At 32.6% G+C, this 21784-nt stretch overlaps 2 protein-coding genes across 3 annotated transcripts in view; one reads left to right on the top strand and one right to left on the bottom strand.

The window, feature by feature from the left end:
- The window catches only part of LOC139501805 (pikachurin-like), a 36901-nt gene extending 17472 nt beyond the window's left edge, over positions 1-19429 (top strand). The window contains exons 10-15 of the mRNA XM_071291026.1: positions 353-533; positions 1342-1420; positions 9001-9234; positions 16602-16705; positions 17629-17991; positions 18295-19429. Coding sequence (XP_071147127.1) covers positions 353-533; positions 1342-1420; positions 9001-9234; positions 16602-16705; positions 17629-17783 — 753 coding nt within the window. The 3' untranslated portion in view covers positions 17784-17991; positions 18295-19429. The remainder of the gene's footprint in view (positions 1-352; positions 534-1341; positions 1421-9000; positions 9235-16601; positions 16706-17628; positions 17992-18294) is intronic.
- Positions 15355-21784, bottom strand: part of LOC139501816 (uncharacterized) — a 61972-nt gene continuing 55542 nt past the window's right edge. The window contains exon 12 of one of the 2 annotated variants that reach the window (XR_011658665.1): positions 15355-15543. The gene's annotated coding sequence lies outside the window, so the exon portion shown is untranslated. The remainder of the gene's footprint in view (positions 15544-21784) is intronic. The other variant, XR_011658664.1, reaches the window with a different exon arrangement.

Here is a 21784-nt window from a genome sequence, read left to right as displayed (position 1 = left end):
TGGCATTGAACAAACTTCAAATGACCACTTCCTCAACTGAGTCTCCCATCATAGAATTGCTGTTAACATTATTGATTTTGGATGGCCATGCATGTATTATCGCTAAAATATGTGAGGGTTTTGGCGTGTAATAATGGACACGTTTAGGGATCATGAAATTGGACACATTTAGGGAATATTTAATATAATGGACATGTTTGGGGAGAATGGACACGTTTGGGGGAGTAGGACACGTTTGGAAGTGTTGCATATATATAATTTCAAGTTATAATTAATGGCCCACATCCTCCGATACAATTTGGGATAAGAGAAGTATAAACATTAATTCAAAATGTAATATTTATATTTGTAGATGATAATTAATGGTCGTCCATTAGAGGTAGTGTCAGACGCAAGAGAGGGTATAAACATTGACAACTGTGACCATCCTTGTGTAGATCAGCCGTGTTTAAATGCTGGCGAATGTCAACCTGATAAAGGAGAATATAATTGTTATTGCCCTCTGGGATATCATGGCTCAGATTGCGAGGATAGTAAGTAAAGACAGATATATATGTTATTGCCTTCTGAGGTATCATGGCACACATTGTAAGCATAGTAAGAAAAACATATACCGATAAATCAGCATGTGCAATACTGATGACATTGCCCTGTTTATATAAATCAAGAGTAAATATTGCTTTTTGGACAGGGCCAATACAGAAAAAGCCAATTTGGCCAATGGCTTAGTAAGGGATGTTCACCTCTGGTTTAAATTTTCATACACCTAAGCTTTCTTAACTCTGGATGTATTTTTATGCATGAAAGACATTTGCATCACATTTTTAACTTCATATCATAAAAAAAAAGTTTAGTAATTATGTTGGTGTATGACTTTGATTGTTATCATACATTTTTTTCCATTTATCAATCATCACAACGGAGACGATTTAAGGGTAAAAATAGATAAACCGTCTGATTTATTTCTCCCAGCTACTTTTTATTTGCTAGATAAGATGAATCGAGACAATACAGCTAACCTTCAATCTATAACAATACAGAAACAGCCAGTTAATAACACTGGTATATTTATCTCTTTTTCTGTATCCTGGGATATCATTACACACTTTCAATGATGCTGTAGTATGTTTAGATAGCACCATGACTTGCTCTGGTTATGATAATGTCAAAGCACTGTAGTATGTTCAGATAGCACCATGACTTGCTCTGGTTATGAAAATGTCAAAGCATGAGGATGTCTTGCATTGAATTGATTTGAAATGTTTGTGTGGAATGATATACTGTAGTAAAATCCTTCAGAATATGGAAAGGCTATAATTTTTTCGTAATTTTGAATTTTAGTTATAGAAGAGAAAATAGATGCTGCACATTTTAGTGGACATAGTTACCTCAAGTATTCAGAAAAGGATATTATTGAAAGGTTGGTAATATTATACAATTACTGTCTTTTGATAAGAATAATGCGTGGTTTTATTGACTTTCGAAAAACTGGTATTTCAAAAGTCAATAAAACCACATATTTACCGAAAACAAGACAGTAATTGTTTTATTCCATATTCAGAGAGTAATTTATGTAATGGAGAATATTTACCAAAATCAATTGTACATTAAACGTTTTTTTACCAAAATTATACATGTAAAAGCATGTGACGTGTTGCGCAATGAATATACTTTTCCGCAGGTGAATATGCTTATTTATTCATATGTCACAATAATTTCCCTTTGAATAGTATCTTAGTAGGTTACCAGATATCATGTTGATTTGAGTTGGAAAATTAACATGTACATTAGGCATTGAAATATACATGTATAAAGCATACAGAGAAATAAAGTAATGTTAACTATATTTAAAATTTTAATGTATATAGAAAAAGGAGTTTTAGCAGTAGTTTACTGTCTACGTCTGGCACAGTTTATAAAGTGAAAGATAAAATTAACAGATACAAATTTGATTTAAATCATCATGATCCATCATCGAATAAAAAGATGTATTTACAATATCGCTGAAATAAATATTATTTGAAAATTCAAACTGTTCATTTTATTTGTTACTTTTTTACTTTTTGTTTTTATAAAAAGCGGCCTTTTTGTTTGTTAAAGGACTTATTAGTTGGTTTAATGAATGAGTTAAACAGGTACCATGCACAGATTAATAAATGTTTATTTTTTACAGAGCACAACATTTTAATCTTTAGTCTGTATTAAGGTATATGAATTTATCATTTCAATGATGATTTTTTTTGGTTGACCATTATGGAATGTTTATTTAACAAATGTTTATAGACATGCTCCCGTTGTCGTAAATTTCAACTTGATTAAGACAAGTCATTGGTCGAAAATGTACAGTACTGCATTGTTTTCTATTTGCACAAAATTTGCAATAGATTTGGAAACAACATAAATTCGCCATAGATTAGGACATTACACAACTTGCCATAGATTAGGTTGTAAAAAATCTTGCCATAGATTTGGGATGACATGACGTCACATTTACCATAGATTAGGAATCTGCCATAGATTTGGAACCAACCATAGATTTGAGTCCTACATATACATGAATAGTTTTAGTAATATTACTGACATTTGTAAACTTAGTCCCAGATTACTCTGACGTCCAACGGCTGTTTTGCCAGACAAGCTGGGGCCGTAGGACTTCAGAGCTCGTCCCATATCAAAAAGTGGATATTTGCCCAACCAAAATAGATGCGCTGCTTCATTGCTTCTGGTGCCGACTGACGGCCTTGTAATTATATAAATTGGGCAGCAATCTGTTCATTATTAGCTCACCTGGCCCGAAGGGCCAAGTAAGCTTTCCCATCACTTTGCGTCCGGCGTCATCCGTCGTCGTTAACTTTTACAAAAATCTTCTCCTCTAAAACTACTGGGCCAAATTTAATCAAACTTGGTCACAATCATCATTGCAGCCAACCAACCAAGATGGCCACCATGGCTAAAATAGAACATAGGGGTAAAATGCAGTTTTTGGCTTATAACTCAAAAACCAAAGCATTTAGAGCAAATCTGACATGGGGTAAAATTGTTTATCAGGTTAAGATCTATCTGCCCTGAAATTTTCAGATAAATCGGACAACCCGTAGTTGGGTTGCTGCCCCTGAATTGGTAATTTTTATGGAAATTTTGCTGTTTTTGGTTATTATCTTGAATATTATTATTTATCGCTATTTTGTGCATTTTTCCTTTGATCTTTTTTTGTGATAATTTTCATATCATGCTACTCGCTTGAGATGGAAAAATTATCGCTAGAAACTAAGGACGCCACGTGCGTTGTTAACGAAATTGACATTGAAATTGACAACGTCGTCATAGGTAAAATAGCGATAAACAGATTATCATTGGTCATCTCAACTCGATTGCTTTTCTCACTTTCGCTGTTCCAGCTCAAGCGAGAAAATCATTCTTGTTGAGATAATCAACGATAATCTATAAAGATGGAGATAAACTGTAAACAGCAATAATGTTCAGCAAAGTAAGATCTACAAATAAGTCAACATGACCGAAATGGTCAGTTGACCCCTTAAGGAGTTATTGCCCTTTATAGTCAATTTTTAACCCTTTTTAGCTCACCTGACCTGAAAGGTCAAGTGAGCTTTTCTCATCACTTGGCGTCCGTCGTCCGTCGTCTGTAAACTTTTACAAAAATCTTCTCCTCTGAAACTACTGGGCCAAATTCTACCAAACTTGGCCACAATCATCCTTGGGGTATCTAGTTTAAAAAGTGTGTGGCGTGACCCGTCAAACCAACCAAGATGGCCGCCATGGCTAAAAATAGAACATAGGGGTAAAATGCAGTTTTTGGCTTATAACTCAAAAACCAAAGCATTTAGAGCAAATCTGACATGGGGTAAAATGGTTGATCAGGTGAAGATCTATCTGCCCTGAAATTTTCAGACGAATAGGACAACCTGTTATACTATTATAGATAGAGATAAACTGTAAACAGCAATAATGTTCAGCAAAGTAAGACCTACAAATAAGTCAACATGACCAAAATTGTCAGTTGACCCCTTAAGGAGTTATTGCCCTTTATAGTCAATTTTTAACAACTTTTCGTCATTTTTTGTAACTTTTCTAAAAATCTTCTTCTCCAAAACTACTTTGCCAAATTTAACCAAACTTGGCCACAATTATCATTGTGGTTTATAGTTTAAAAAATGTCCGATGACCCAGCCTACCAAACAAAATGGCCGACATTGCTAAAATTAGAACATAGTGGTAAAATGCAGTTTTTGCTTTATATCTTTGAAACTAAGACATTTAGGGCAAATCTTTCAAGATTTAAATGTCCATCAGAATAAGATATATCCCCTCACAAATTTTGAGTTGAATCGGACAACCTGTTGTTGGGTTGCTGCCCTAAAATTGGTGATTTTAAGGAAATTTTGCAGTTTTTGGTTATTATCTTAAATACTATTATAGATAGAGATAAACTGTAAACAGCAATAATGTTCAGCAAAGTAAGATCTACAAATAAGTCAGCATGATCAAAATTGTTAGAGGACCCCTTAAGGAGTTATTGCCCTTTATAGTCAATATTGAACAACTTTTCGTCATTTTTGTAACTTGTATAAAAATCTTTTCGCAAACGACTTGGCCAAATTTAACCAAACTTGGCTACAATCATAATACTAGGGTATCTATTTTTAAAAAAAGTGTCTAATGACCCCGCCTACCAACGAAGATGGCCGACATCAGTAAACACATTAACAGGTGAGCGACACAGGCTCTTGAGAGCCTCTAGTTCGTAAATCTTAGTAATCTTTTACAAAAATCTTCTCCTCTGAAACTACTGGGCTAAATTAATCCAAACTTGGCCACAATCATCTTTGGGGTATGTAGTTTAAAAAATATGTCCGGTGACCCGGCCATCCAACCAAGATGGCCGCCACGGCTAAATATAGAACATAGGGGTAAAATGCAGTTTTTGGCTTATAACTCAAAAATCAAAGCATTTAGAGCAAATCTGACTAAGTTAAATTGTTTATCATGTCAAGATCTATCTGCCCTGAAATTTTTAGATTGACCCGACAATCGGTTGTTGGGTTGCTGCCCCTAAATTGGTAATTTTAAGGAAATTTTGCCGTTTTTTGTTATTATCTTGAATATTATTATAGATAGAGATAAACTGTAAACAGCAATAATGTACAGCAAAGTAAGAACTCAAAATAAGTAAACATGACCAAAATGGTCAATTGACCCCCTAAGGAGTTATTGTCCTTTATAGTAAATTTTTAACAATTTTCATAAAATTTGTAAATTTTTACTAACATTTTCCACTGAAACTACTTTGCCAAGATCATTATAGATAGAGATAATTGTAAGCAGCAAGAATGTTCAGTAAAGTAAGATGTACAAGCACATCACCATCACCAAAACACAATTTTGTCATGAATCCATCTGCTTCCTTTGTTTAATATTCACATATACCAAGGTGAGCGACACAGGCTCTTTAGAGCCTCTAGTTCATTTATCTCTTCATTTATGTAAGTTTCACCTACCTGCCAACCTTTATTTTTAGCTCACCTGGCCCAAAGGACATAGTAAGCTTTTCTCATCACTTGGCATCCGTTGTTGTTGTCGTCCATTGTTGTTAACTTTTACAAAAATCTTCTCCTCTGAAACTACAGGGCCAAATTTAACCAAACTTGGCCACAATCATCATTGGGGTATCTAGTTTAAAAAATGTGTGGCGTGACCCGGCCAACCAACCAAGATGGCCGCCATGGCTAAAAATAGAACATAGGGGTAAAATGCAGTTTTTGGCTTATAACTCAAAAACCAAAGCATTTAGAGCACATCTGACATGGGGTTAAATTGTTTATCAGGTCAACATCTATCTGCTCTGAAATTCTTCAGATGATTCGGACAACCCGTTGTTGGGTTGCTGCCCCTAAATTGGTAATTTTAAGGAAATTTTACTGTTTTTGGTTATTATCTTGAATATTATTTTAGATAAAGATAAACTGTAAATAGCAATAATGTTCAGCAAAGTAAGATTACAAATAAGTCAACATGACCCCTTTAGGAGTTATTGCCCTTTATAGTAAATTTTTAACAATTTTTGTAAATTTTTGTAAATTTTTAGAATATATTTTCCACTGTAATTACTGGGACAAATTCATTATAGATAGAGATAATTGTAGCAAGAAGAATGTCTAGTAAAGTAAGATCTACAAACACGTCGTGATAACCAAAACACAATTTTGTCATGAATTTATCTGTGTCTATTGTTTAATATGCACATAGACCAAGGTGAGCGACACAGGCTCTTGAGAGCCTCTAGTTCCATATTTTAACAGTTTTCACAGACACCCATCTATTGCTGCATTTATCCTTTCATTTTCAAAGATAATCATGTGACCACGAGAAAACAGTGATGATTTATGCAAATGACCATAATGTAACACCTCGTTCATTTACGATATAAAAAAGAAGATGTGGTATGATTGCCAATGAGACAACTATCCACAAAAGACCAAAATGACATAGACATTAACAACTATAGGATGCAAGTTATCTAAATGTCTGAGAGCTTCCAATTGTTATCGTGGTCGGAACTTAATGCTTAATACCGTTCTCCTGTAAAGGAGGTGATAAATCGTGGTTGGCTACTAAATGTTAAACATCGATCTCCTATAAAGGAGGTGAAAAAATATAAATATTTCCATATTTGAGTCTCGAGGCCACGAACTCTCTCGTAACTTGACGTCTATTTGAAAGTGAAAGTCAAAATGCAGAAATCGATGGGTCTCCGTGAAAACTGTTAAAATATGGAAAAATAAAGGTTGGCAGGTAGGTGAAACTTACATAAATGAAGAGATAAATGAAAAATGAACAGATTGATGCCCGATTTATATAATTACAAGGCTGTCAGTCGGCACCAGAAGCGATGAAGCAGCGCATCTATTTTTAGTGGGCAAATATCCACTTTTTGATATGGGACGAGCTCTGATATCCCACAGCCCCAGCTTGTCTGGCAAAACAGCCGTTGGATGTCAGAGTAATCTCGAACTATTGTAAACTATGGTTGTTCTCTAGAAAAAATATATGTAGTTAACTCCCTGTAACCAGTAAAATATATGTAGTTAACTCCCTGTAACCAGTAAAATATATGTAGTTAACTCCCTGTAACCAGTAAAATATATGTAGTTAACTCCCTGTAACCAGTAAGAATATAAGTAACCAGTAAAATATATGTAGTTAACTCCCTGTAACCAGTAAAAATATATGTAGTTAACTACATGTAACCAGTAAAATATATGTAGTTAACTCCCTGTAACCAGTAAAATATATGTAGTTAACTCCCTGTAACCAGTAAAATATATGTAGTTAACTCCCTGTAACCAGTAAAATATATGTATTTAACTCCCTGTAACCAGTAAAATATATGTAGTTAACTACATGTAACCAGTAAAATTGGAACTTTATGTGTTTTATTGACATGTAATTAGAATATTTGATCATTTACCACAAAAATGAGTTTTTTCCAGGATAAGAATCTAACTTTAAATACTCTTGAAGTGTATTATGTATCATCTTTGATAAAACATTTTTGCAAAACAAACACCATTTTTATTTATGAATACATATATATATCATGAGGTTTTTGTCTTTTAATTTCTCAGAATATTCATCTGAGAAATGATTAGGGATAAAGAGAGGTTGAAAATCTGTTATATGTTAATGATTGGAAATTGTCGGCAATTATATTTGAGGAAATGTGAATACAACAACTTGGGCACAATTTGCAATGTTTACCGTAGTTTCATAGAGATAACGTAATGACAAAATGTTGAAAACCATAAATCTGTGAAATAAATAGCAAATTCAGACGTATTTGTCATTGACTGCCCTCATTTTTGATATAGAAAATAACAAAATCGGCAGCCATATTGTTGATCATATTTACATCTTGTACGTAATGTTTATAATCCTCCAAAGAAGGAGCATACTGAAAATAAAGAAAGATAACTCAATCTGATTTTTATGCCCCACCTACGATAGTAGAGGGGCATTATGTTTTCTGGTCTGTGCGTCCGTTCGTTCGTCCGTTCGTTCGTCCATTCGTTCGTTCGTTCGTCCGTCTGTCCCGCTTCAGGTTAAAGTTTTTGGTCGAGGTAGTTTTTGATGAAGTTGAAGTCCAATCGACTTCAAACTTGGTACACATGTTCCCTATGATATGATCTTTCTAATTTTAATGCCAAATTAGAGATTTTACCCCAATTTCACGGTCCACTGAACATAGAAAATGATAGTGCGAGTGGGGCATTCGTGTACTGAGGACACATTCTTGTTTTCCTAGCATCGAGAAACCCACTTAACATATTCTAAAATATGTCTACATACTTCTTGCTTAAGAATATATATGTTTAGGTATTTTGAGTTATGGGAAAAGTTAAAGAGGGTCTTAGTAGCAGTGTTAATAGGGTGCCTTGGTCATCTATTTCTGTATTCTTTATTTTTAATACAAATTTTCACTGTTGCTATATCCTAACATTGTGCATTTATTGAACACAGCTGTTTTGTGGCTGTTTTGCCATTAAGCACAGCCATGACAGCAGAGGTAGAAAAGTGAAACTGGTAAAGTGTGTCAGACCATAGAAACAGAATGAAGCAGGACACCTTTCAAAACATGCTGCATATAAAGCTTAACTGTGCCAAGTAATGATTTAAAAACTTGTGTGACAAGCTGCTTGACAAGTTTTACAGCCTAAAAATAAAAAGATAGAGTTCTATATGGGCTAATGATGTTGTTCTTGTATAACCAGTGATTTCAACGAATAAACACAATGTTTGATAAATATCTTTATTAAAACATGCCCTTTTCATATTATCATATCACACGTTAAATTCCCTGTTTTGAGATTGGCACCCTGCTCTTTTGAAATCCTATCTGAAACACTGTATTTTATCCCGGAAAACAGATGGAAGATCTTCATGTTAATATATAAATTTTATCATGTCATTTATTCTTTTAATCAGGGTAAATGGAAATAAAATTGATGTACAGATGAAAATAAAACCCGAAACTAAAGATGGGCTGCTATTTTGGAGTGGAAAACATTATCCATTGACTTCATCTAGTGACTTTTTTGCTTTAGGATTTACTAATGGTGCTTTAATATTACGATACAATCTTGGAGGTGGTGAAGTCAAAATAACATATAATTCCACTAATTTATTTGATGGGAAATGGCATGATATAAGAGTTCAAAGGTGAGTGGAGCCAACTTGTTTTTAAAATTAATGTATAAAATTGAGAATGGAAATGGGGAATGTGTCAAAGCGACAACAACCCGACCATAGAGCAGACAACAGTCAAAGGCATAAATGATGAACATTTTTGTCCTGCATTTTTGTACTAAATGTGGGCATAAATAATCTATTCCAGCATTAGGGGCTGTAGGGGGTTCCAGTACCTTTAGAATAATTCAGTTTAAGGCTGTGATAAATTTCTTTAAATGCCTTTCCTATAAAGATTAAAATTCGTTAAAGTTGAAATTGATATCTAAAATATATAAAAGTGCAGATAATATGCATTTTGATTGTATTTATTATTTAAAAAAGCCTTTCCCATTAAGTTAAAGCCACCTATAAAGATTAAAATTCCTTAAAGTTGAAATTGATATCTAAAATATATAAAAGTGCAGATAATATGCATTTTGATTGTATTTATTATTTAAAAAAGCCTTTCCCATGAAGATAAAGCCACCTATAAAGATTAAAATTCCTTAAAGTTAAAATTGATATCTAAAATATATAAAAGTGCAGATAATATGCATTTTGATTGTATTTATTATTTAAAAAAGCCTTTCCCATGAAGATAAAGCCACCTATAAAGATTAAAATTCCTTAAAGTTGAAATTGATATCTAAAATATATAAATTCATATTTAACAAAGTGCAGATAACATACATTTTGATTGTATTTATCATTAAAAAAAATGCGTTTGCCATAAAGAGAAGAAAACAAAACATATTTTTAACTGATTTGTAGTTAAATGTTTGCTGCATTACCATATACTTTATTAGTTTTTATATGACACTGAGTATCAAGATTTGCTTTCTATTTTTTAGTTGCAAATAGTTGCACTCATGTAACCTGGTTAAATTGTTATCATTTCTGTCATTTATAGCTCACCTGATCCTGAGCTTTTCTCATCACTTAGCCTCCGTCGTCCATCGTCGTTAAATTTTACAAAAATCTTTTCCTCTGAAACTACTAAAATTGTTAATCAAGTCAAGATCTATCTGCCCTGAAATTTTCAGATGAATCGGACACACCATTGTTTGGTTGCTGCCCCTGAATTTGTAATTTTAAGGAAATTTTGCTGTTTTTGGTTATTATCTTGAATATTATTATAGATAGAGATAAACTGTAAAAAAATGTTCAGCAAAGTAAGATTAACAAATAAGTCAAGATGACCAAAATGGTCAGTTGACCCCTTTAGGAGTTATTGCCCTTTATAGTCAATTTTTAACCATTTTTCGTAAATCTTAGTAATCTTTTAGAAAAATCTTCTCCTCTGAAACTACAGGGCCAAATTGAACCAAACTTGGTCACAATCATCATTGAGGTATCTAGTTTAAAAAATGTGTCCAGTGGCTCGGCCAACCAACCAAGATGGCCGCCATGGCTAAAAATAGAACATAGGGGTAATATGCAGTTTTTGGCTTATAACTCAAAAAACAAAGCATTTAGAGCAAATTTGACAGAAGGTGAAATTGATCATCAGGTGAAGATCTGGCTGCCCTAGAATTTTCAGATGAGTCGGATAACCGGTTGTTAGGTTGCTGCCCCTGAATTGGTAATTTTAAGGAAATGTTTTTTTATTATTTTAAATATTATTATAGTTAGAGATAAACTGTAAACAGCAATAATGTACAGAAAAGTAAGACATTAAAATAAGTCAAAATTATCAAAATGATCAATTGACCCCCTAAGGAGTTATTGCCCTTTATAGTCAATTTTTAACAATTTTCATAAAATTCGTAAATTTTCACTAACATTTTCCACTGAAACTACTGGTCCAAGTTCATTATAGATAGAGATAATTGTAAGCAGCAAGAATGTTTAGTAAAGTAAGATCTACAAACACATCACCATCACCAAAACACAATTTTTCATGTGTCCTTTGTTTAATATTCACATAAACCAAGGTGAGTGACACAGGCTCTTTAGAGCCTCTAGTTTTAAATTGTCTTAGTTGTCTTCCCTTGTGCATCTTGTCAATGTTCAATTTTTTAAAATATAGATTAGTTGGTCAAGGACACAGAAAATCTTGGATAGTATTTAAAAATACATTGTAGTTTAATTTAGTTTGTGACCCTGAAAAAAAATAAGTGCAGCTATATATTTATAGATGTCAGATATTCAAGTAAAGCAATGAGACACGTTTGTGATTTAAAAAAATATGTAAAACTTTTATTATAATTTTGGTTGACTGAAAAGAGATGAAGTGATTAAATTTATAAAGTGAAAAAAATAAAAGTTTTGAGTATTAAATTAAGAAGATTAAGTTTTATTCAAATAAACAGACAAATAGGTCACATTTTCAGTATTGAATGACATTTTATTTTTTTGGTGATATCAGTATTCACTCAAAGTACAAAAAAGGTCAATGAATCCAGAGATTCCAACTACAAGTGCTATGTCTGTATAAAATTTGAAATTAGTATTCAGTGTTCTAAAAAGAAAAGATCGGGAAATAATTTATTTAATGGCAGGTGGAAAAGGTAACATTTGCTTTAACTCCATTGCCCATCTCAATAACTTGAATATAAATAAGAAATGTTTTCATTTAAGTGACACAAATTTTGAGCAATTTTGAAATCCAAAAGGCCATCTTAATAGGTCATTTCTGGAATCATGTCTTTCACCGGAAAAGATCGTCAATTTTGCACACGTTTATGACGTCATTTACCAGATTGAAGGCGCGCCTGTATCCCTGCTCTATTAAAAGTTTCCAGCACTTTTATAATTATCATTCTGTAGGGTAGTATAGAACTAATTAATGTTCCGTAAGAACACAATCGTGATTGCCGTATGACTGAGGGAGGATGATCATCCTTTTAGATTTTAATTTCCCAAATATTTTGTGTAGTACAAAATAAAACCTTTTCACCCGTTTGCTCAACATGTGTTGGTAATTTCTATGCATACATTTTTGTCATGTGTTGATACATGTAGAAGTCACATGGCAGATTTGTCTGAAACCATATCCTGGAACTGGCCTATAATAGTTTTACCCTTGTCCATCATTCCGCAATGAACAATCACACAGACTTTTTTTCTAAATCCTTTCACATTTTGTGCAGAATTTTAGTATGATGAGTCACAGATAGAGTTTAGGTTTGGTTCCATCCACTCTGCTGATTTTTACCAAAATAACAGAATTTATACCATAAAAATAAGTTACACATAGACATTTTTGTGCCTCTTCTGCAGCGTAGGGGCATTACCTGTTACCCTTGCCCATCAAACCGTCAAACCACACAACAGAATTTTATGAAACTGTGTAGATAATAAGTACATACTATGTAGATGTGCATATTGACAGGAAATTATGATTCAATTTTTTTTCTTTAATACACTTATTTTATTTCTCCAATGACAATGTGGGGTATGTGAGCTCGCTCACTAAGGTTCTTTAATATTAATTAAGATTTATTTAATGACATGGATACATATGATATCATGTGTAACATATTTTTAAAAGAACTGTAACAAAGTCTGTCTTAGTATCTGGACAAATGTAGAACATGAACAAGTACATGTATTATGATAAGCAAAATTTGTATACTTGAAAAAAATAAAGGGATGTTCTGTTGTATTTTTAAAATTAAATTCTTCATATCGTAAAACACTGAAATCAGGAATTAGCTGTATCTTAAATGATATATATGTTTATAAACAGGATATAACTACAAGTGCAGATTGTTGAAGTGTGATTAACAAGAGGTCTATCTTTCCAAGAAACATATCTCTGATTAAATGTCCTTTTGTATCCTGAATTGATTAAATGAAAATTTTTCTACCTGATTAAAATTTGAATTTTAGTGTACCGCATTAAAAAATTGCACATTAGACACTAGGACTAGAAGGGGTTAGATGTCAAAGGCAATTGATGATGTAGGAATCAGTATTTTTTTTACACTTTAAAAGATTGTGTTTTTTAAAACTTTAAAAGATTGACAAATTTTACTTCTTTATTGATTTGCCTCATCTTCGCTAGCCAAGGGTTACGATCCACTCCCACTCTGTCCACCCTTGGCGGATTGAGTTGAAATTTTGGAGACACAATGTACAGATTTTTAGCTCACCTGGCCTAAAAGGCCAAGTGAGCTTTTCTCATCACTTGGCGTCCGGCGTCCGGTGTCGTCGTTAACTTTTACAAAAATCTTCTCCTCTGAAACTACTGGGCCAAATTAAACCAAACTTGGCCACAATTATCATTGGGGTATCTAGTTTAAAAAATGTGTCCGGTGACCCGGCCAACCATCCAAGATGGCCGCCATGGCTAAAAATAGAACATAGGGGTAAAATGCAGTTTTTGGCTTATAACTCAAAAACCAAAGCATTTAGAGCAAATCTGACATGGGGTAGAATTGTTCAACAGGTGAAAATCTATCTGCCCTGAAATTTTCAGATGAATCGGATAACCCGTTGTTGGGTTGCTGCCCCTGAATTAGTAATTTTAAGGAAATTTTGCTGTTTTTGGTTATTATCTTGAATATTATTATAGATAGAGATAAACAGTAAACAGCAATAATGTTCAGCAAAGTAAGATTTACAAATAAGTCCACATGACTGAAATGGTCAGTTGACCTCTTTAGGAGTTATTGCCCTTTATAGTCAATTTTTAACCATTTTTTGTAAATCTTAGTAATCTTTTAGAAAAATCTTCTCCTCTGAAACTACTGGGCCAAATTTAACCAAACTTGGCCATAATCATCATTGGGGTATCTAGTTTAAAAAATGTGTCCGGTGACCCGGCCAACCAACCAAGATGGCCGCCATGGCTAAAAATAGAACATAGGGGTAAAATGCAGTTTTTGGCTTATAACTCAAAAATCAAAGCATTTAGAGCAAAGCTGTAAGGGTAAAACTGTTCATTAGGTCAAGATCTATCTGCCCTGAAATTTTCAGATGAATCGGACATTCCGTTGTTGGGTTACTGACCCTGAAATAGTAATTTTAAGGAAATTTTGCTGTTTTTGGTTATTATCTTGAATATTATTATAGATAGAGATAAACTTTAAACAGCAATAATGTTCAGCAAAGTAAGATCTACAAATAAGTCAACATGACCAAAACTTTAGGAGTTATTGCCCTTTATAGTCAATTTTTAACCTTTTTTCGTAAATCTTAATTATCTTTTAGAAAAATCTTCTCCTCTGAAACTACTGGGCCAAATTTAACCAAACTTAGCCATAATCATCATTAGGGTATCTAGTTAAAAAAATGTGTCCGGTAACTCGGCCAACAAACCAAGATGGCCACCATGGCTAAAAATAGAACATGGGGGTAAAATGCAGTTTTTGGCTTATAACTCAAAAACCAAAGCATTAAGAGCAAATCTGACAGGAAGTAAAATTGTTGATCAGGTCATGATCTATCTGCCCTGGAATTTTCAGATGAATCGGATAATCGGTTGTTAGGTTGCTGCCCCTGAATTGGTAATTATGAGGAAATTTTGCTGGTTTTTTTGTTATCTTGAATATTATTATAGATAGAGATAAACTGTAAACAGCAATAATGTACAGCAAAGTAAGAACTAAAAATAAGTCACTATGACCAAAATAGTCAATTGACCCCCTAAGGAGTTATTGCCCTTCATAGTCAATTTTTAACAATTTTCTTAAAATTTGAAGATTTTCAATAACATTTTCCACAGAAAGTACTGTTATAGATAGAGATAATTGTAAGCAGCAAGAATGTTTAGTAAAGCAAGATCTACAAACATCACCATCACCAAAACACAATTTTGTCATGAATCCATCTGTGTCCATTGTTTAATATTCACATAGACCAAGGTGAGCGACACAGGCTCTTTAGAGCCTCTAGTTATTGGTTGCAGTCGGAAACTCGCTTCATCCAATCAAAAGTCACCTATAACATGATCACGTGTAAATGTAGAAAGTGTTTGTAAACAATTGCCACATGTTTATTGTGCCACAAGTCTTTACATCTCTAAACATAGGACCATATTCAGTGAAAATTTTAATAATTTTAATTGACTAACAGAAGTTTCTTTGTATATGTCTTGCACAAATGCATGAATGTTGATGTATATTTTCGTTTCCGGCTTTACCAAGTGTGTAGAATCTAGACTCTACCGTGTTTTTACCTCCAATTGAATAGTAAAAGTGCTACCATTGGTCAAGAATAATGTATTCGGAATGGGCGTGACTTTAATCTTCCAATAGATGGTGCAACATTGTAATCACAAATGTTGGCTTAATCGGCCAAGGGTGTAGAGAGCGGGAGTGGATCATAACCCTTGGCTAGCGAAGATGGTTTTGCCTCTGATTGCAGTTTCAGAATGTATAATTGTATTGTTGAATTTGTTGTATATGTCCAACTTAAACTTATGTATACTAATCACTGAGGATGTTAACATTCTATTATATGAAAATAAGGAGATTTGGTATGATTGCCAATCAGACAATTTTCCACCAGAAACTGAATGAATGGTCAATTTACACTTAACAACAGACCAATACCACATAGTAAGCTATAAAATGCTTAAGCTGGACAAAATGTGGAACAATTCAAAAATTAAAAACAGTCTGCTTTCTGCTGAAAACAAATATGGTAGATAGCAAACAAAGAAAACCACTGTATTACAGGCTCTTAACTTGACAAGCACATAAAAAAGGCAGAGTGGTTAAACATATTTGTTGGGTTCAATCCTTCCCTAAACTAATTCATACTTGTATAAAGACTTTGATCTCAAAGTCTAAAGATTCAAGTAGATTCAATTAAGCAGGCACGTATGGGTTTTAATCATTGTTGAGGGCTGTACAGTGACTTTGATTGTTAATTTCTGTGTCATTTGCTCTCTTGTGGCATTCATACATCATATTTTTTATTTTTATAGGACCTAAAAGTGTCCTTTTATTAACAAAAATGTTGATTTTTGATATATAATCTGTAAAAGCTCTTTTAAGAAACAAATGACAACAATTATGGTCTAAACACAGTACAAATGAATGAGTTATAATTTATTCTCAAACAGAATATTGAATGTTGAATTTCTATGCAAACAACAATACATACCTTTTAAAACTTTTAAACCCTCTGAATTTGTTTGTAACCGTCCTAAGTCAGGAATCTCATGTTTAGTAGTTGTCATTGTTGATGTGGTTCATAAGTGGTTTTACATTCATTATTTTTGGGGCCCTATATAGCTTGCTGTTCAGTGTGAGCCAAGGCTCCGTGTTGAAGACTGTTCTTTGAGTCTTTGACCTATAATGGTTTACTTTTACCAATTGTGATTTGGATGGAGAGTTGTCTCTTTGGATCTCATACCACATCTTCTTGTATTTATGTAGTATTTATCTGTGTATTTTATATTGTAGAGATAAAACAGACAGTTTTATTATGGTAGACAATTCTCAGGTTGTAGAGGGTAGCTCCCCTGGTAGATATACAATCTTAAACACCAACCAAAGGCTATTTATAGGTAAGTTTATAATGGTAGACAACTCTCATTTCCTAAATAATTATACAATCTTAAACACCAACCAAAGGCTATATATAGGTAAGTTTATAATGGTAGACAATTCTCATGTTGTAGAGGTTAGCTCTTCTGGTAGTTATACAATCTTAAACACCAACCAAAGGCTATATATAGGTAAGTTTATGATGGTAGACAATTCTCAGGTTGTAGAGGTTAGCTCCCTTGGTAGTTATACAATCTTAAACACCATCCAAAGGCTATATATAGGTAAGTTTATAAAGGCAGACAACTCTCATTTCCTAGATAATTATACAATCTTAAACACCAACCAAAGGCTATTTATAGGTAAGTTTATAAAGGCAGACAACTCTCATTTCCTAGATAATTATACAGTCTTAAACACCAACCAAAGGCTCTATATAGGTAAGTTTATAAAGGCAGACAACTCTCATTTCCTAGATAATTATACAATCTTAAACACCAACCAAAGGCTCTATATAGGTAAGTTTATAAAGGGAGAAAACTCCCATTTTAAAGTTTCCTAGCTAGTTGTATGATAATTTTACAATCAGATGTTTGGTTCGGGAATGTCATGTGTAGTAGTGTGATAATGAATAAAATAAAGGATTTATATCATACAAACTCAAGTGTTTGGACCTATATACATTGTCATAGACGGTAAGACCACCGCACAACAGCATCCGTCCTTGAACATGTCAGGGTCATTCAGATACATATAAAGTTTTACCAGAAAGTCCTTTAATGGTAAACTAATTCCAACACAATCTATTCAGAAATTCTCTAATGAGGTCCTTTAATTGTGACCTATCTTTCACACAATCTATTCAGAAGTTTTCTTGTTTAAACTCCATTATTCCTCTACAATGACATAAGATATAACAATGACGACAATTTTTTATTTGCAGGTGGAATGCCTGAGGTGTCCCAGAATTCTTTGAATAAGTTCACGTCGGGTTTTCATGGTTGTATAAAAGATTTGATGTTAGCAGAGGACTATCTGTTTAACCTTGTAGACCATGCAGAAAGTGGTAGAAATGTTCATTCTTGTCAGACGCTATAATTGGGGAATATTTGGGAGAGAGATTCTAAAGAATAGAATAATTTTAATTGACTGTCTGCAGAGTTCCATTTAAACATTGAAATCATTATATATGCATTGCCTGATACCTAGTCATAAACTCATAATAAGATTTAAGTTCTTTGTATGAATATAAATTAGGTTGTATTATAGTAATTATCTATGACAGGTTAAAATGTAGGTTAATTAGGCAGCAACCATTTGATTTTCTGGGGGGGGGGGCTATGGTTTTTTTCTTCTGTGCAAACTTTTTTTTTCGCCTGCGGCGAAAAACAATCTATTTTTTTCGCAACAAGTCGAAAACAATTTTTTTCTTTCAATTTTAGCATTACATATAGTGGCAGCTGAGGGTGAAACAAACAATTTTTTTTTCTCAGAATCAAAAACAAATTATTTTTTTCTCCAAAAACTGGAAACAAACTTTTTTTTCCAAAAAAAACCATAGCCCCCCCCCCCCCCCCCCCCCCAGAAAATCAAATGGTTGCTGCCTTAGAGAAATTGCAGATCTATACATTTAGTTGAATACTGTGAATTGAAAAATAGTAAATTTCATGGAAAACTATTTTGTCACTTCCTTCTTGTAAACTTTCTAAATAAATTGAATGACATATAAATTATTGTGACAATGGAGTGTCTCAAATATATATTTGTGACCCATATGTTGACCTAGATGACCTATATTTTAACCTGGATCAGATGTAAAAAAAAATCTATAGAAAATAGAACCTGTTTTAATTAGACTTAGCATTGTTCATTGAAATATAATAATATCTTTTTTATACTGGGTTAAGGATACAGTTTTGGTGCAATAGGGCAAAGTAATTTATAGTAGAATTTTTATATATTTATATTACTTGAAATTTTTAAGCTTTAAAGGTTAAATCAAACTATGCATAAACATAATGAGGGTAAATATATTTTTAATATTTGAGATATGCTGGGTATTGTCCCCTCTAATCAAACTCTAAAAACAAATGGCTGTGTATGCTTCCTAAGTACATAGTAGGAGCTTAACACATCTGTTTGATAAAAGTTGTAACCCTTGAGACTGACATCTCATTTAAAATGTCCATATGTTATGTTTTTAATAAATATTTTGTCTATCTGCAAAAAAGTTGCCAGAGGTTGGACTTACATGTTGTTATTGACCACTTATTTTAAATTTCCGAGTTAATTTATTTCAGAATAACCATTGATATAGGTCAGACTGTTTTATATGTGTTCATAATTACTTACATTAGATGTATGTTTCATTATAATATGTTATTCTGATTGGCTACACTGCAATCTCATGTTATTCCTTAATCAACTTCATTACACAATAAAATGTATCATTCATGATGATTGATGACACAGGGTCCCACAATAAAGTGCACAGGTAAATTAAATAAAAACTTAATAAAAATCATGTTTTCATGATCCTAGCTAAAAACATATAATTATAAGTATTGAATGCGTCTTTTTGTAACTTCATAGGGTTGTAAAAGTATTGATTGTGCACACATTTTTAGAATGAATGGTCAGTGATATACCTTAAAGGAAGAGACTGACTAGTGTTTGTAAAAACTAATTTTAGGATACTGTTTCCAACCATCTTGTAGGGTACCTCATTAAAGAGAAGTACAGCGTTGCATTATAGTCAAACCTGCAGGAGACACAAGTCTTTTTTAACATATATGTAGTGCATAATAAGGAAACATGATTTACAAGTGTTACCTCATTATTAAATGTCATATACCTGTACAAGTTTAGTGTGAATGTAGTTAATTCAATATATGCAACTATCCATAAGTAAAACTGTAAACAATTGGATTTCTTGATCTGTAAAACTTGACTTTCAATGTGTCTAGATTATCTCAAATTTATTAGTGCATTTAATGACAGAATCACCATACAAGGTTACCTTCAAGGACATGCACATTTTAATAACTTGTTATTACTTTTTTTTACATTCACCAGCCCATGCAAAATTTGTAGTCACTAAAAATATAAATGTACCAGCTAGCACTCTCTTTAAGTACACAGTATTTAAAGTATAAAAAAAGTGTTTCTACATTCCATGATTCCAGTATAATACTGCTTGCCCTTCTATGGTTGTGAAAACTTTTACAGTATAAAAAAACTTGCAAGTACATTTCCTTAGTTTAATACTCCAATCCTTTAGAACCCTTTAGTCCCTAAAGCAACAGTTAGATATTTACTGATACATACTGGATCTCCGCTGTAATTGTACATGGTATGTCAGTAAGTTCAATAGAACTTTGGATTTTAAGTGGTTTATGTAGATCTAAACATTACGTAAGTCCAAACAACTACAATATAGGTTCCAGAGTGGTAAACAAAAATTAAAAAGTGCACTAAATCTAGTGATGTATGACAGTTTTATAACAAACATCAGTTACTTACCCATGTTGCACTTTTAAAGCTTTCTTTACTAATTGATCACAATTACACGACATAAAATGTTAAAAATAAAACCCACTAGACACCTCCACAGGAGATGAATGAATCTTTATTGTAAAGCTGTTTGCAAAAAGACCGTTGACCTATACATATACACAATTCATTGCAATTTATATTTATTTCACCAAAATAGTTTAATGGTGCATGCACACTTTCTGTGTTGAAAATGTACTTGAAATATTGAGATAACAGTCCATATGATTTGTAAAATGGTTACTTTTACCATTAGGCCTTATACCCTTTGGAAAAGAACCAATCAGAGTTGATAATTAAATATCCAACTGTCTGACTGCTAAGTTTTTTTTGCATTAATGACTATGTGGTGGCTTTACTCATTGTTGAAGGTCTTACAGTGACATATATATGATAATTTTTGTGTCGTTTGGTCTCTTTTGGTGAGTTGTCTCATTAAAATTATAACACATCTTTTTTTTATTTTGAATGTGTAAGATTTTTTGAAACATTCCAGTATAAAGCAGCTTGCCTTTTGAATGGTTGTGAGAACTTGCTTTTACAGTATTTGGTTGTGATATACAATGTATATATATATATATATATATTAAATTTTATGATATTTTTTCCCTTTATATGTACTGAGAACATATCTAACATATTTGAAGGTTTTGTGTTTTTGATTTAGTAATATTCCTAATGAATATATTTTACTTGATTCCTGAAATGGTCCACTTAATTATTAGCAACAGTACTTTCCTGAACTTTCAAACCGATCAACCACAACAACTTAAAACCTTATTCTCATTTGAGAAGAAAAAACAGCTGCCAGGAAACAGTGAACAATTATTCATCATGAACTGCCACGTCTATTGGAAGATTGATCTTAATATGTGTGAAATATTTGCCACTGGACATCAAGGAAATTGTTGGTCATTGAGTGTTTATTGTATTTTAAGATTTTTTTTATTGTAGCTTTACTGAGTATGGTTGTGATCATATTTTCTACGTTATTTACTAATGTATGGTTGTGCTTATCAAATAACTCCTATCTTATATTGTTGTTGTTGATTTATTGAGTCAGCTACTTATGATTGAATGGTTTTTATGAAGGATAAAAAAAAAAAATTGCAGGTATTTTAGTTTTTTAATGTGAAACGCAAAGTAAGATTCATTTTTATGCACCTTGCATTTTCAGCTTGTCATTGTCTTTAATAAACTTTTCCTTTAGAAAACAATTATTCAGTTTGAATTTAAAGCTGACCAGAAATTGCTGTTGGTGTGTAAAGTTTGAAAATAACATCCATGAAAGACAATTTTTTTAAAATCACAGATTTTTTTCCAACCATTCTTTTCATACTCAGCCAATATTTGATGAAGAGTTAACACAATTTTATTCTTTTGACAAACTCTTGATCTAATTACCTCCCTTGGACAAATAAAATATGTTAACTTTATTTTTAAGACAACAGCCAAACAATTTTAATAAAAGCTACAGCTATTGGCATGTATATAGAATCAAGGTTGAATATTTGTGCTTAAATAAGTTTTTTTTAAATATTTAAAAT

Source organism: Mytilus edulis, chromosome 1 (genome assembly GCF_963676685.1).
Source record: "Mytilus edulis chromosome 1, xbMytEdul2.2, whole genome shotgun sequence".
Classification (NCBI taxonomy): Eukaryota; Metazoa; Mollusca; class Bivalvia; order Mytilida; family Mytilidae; genus Mytilus; species Mytilus edulis.
This window is presented reverse-complemented; position numbering and strand designations above follow the sequence as displayed.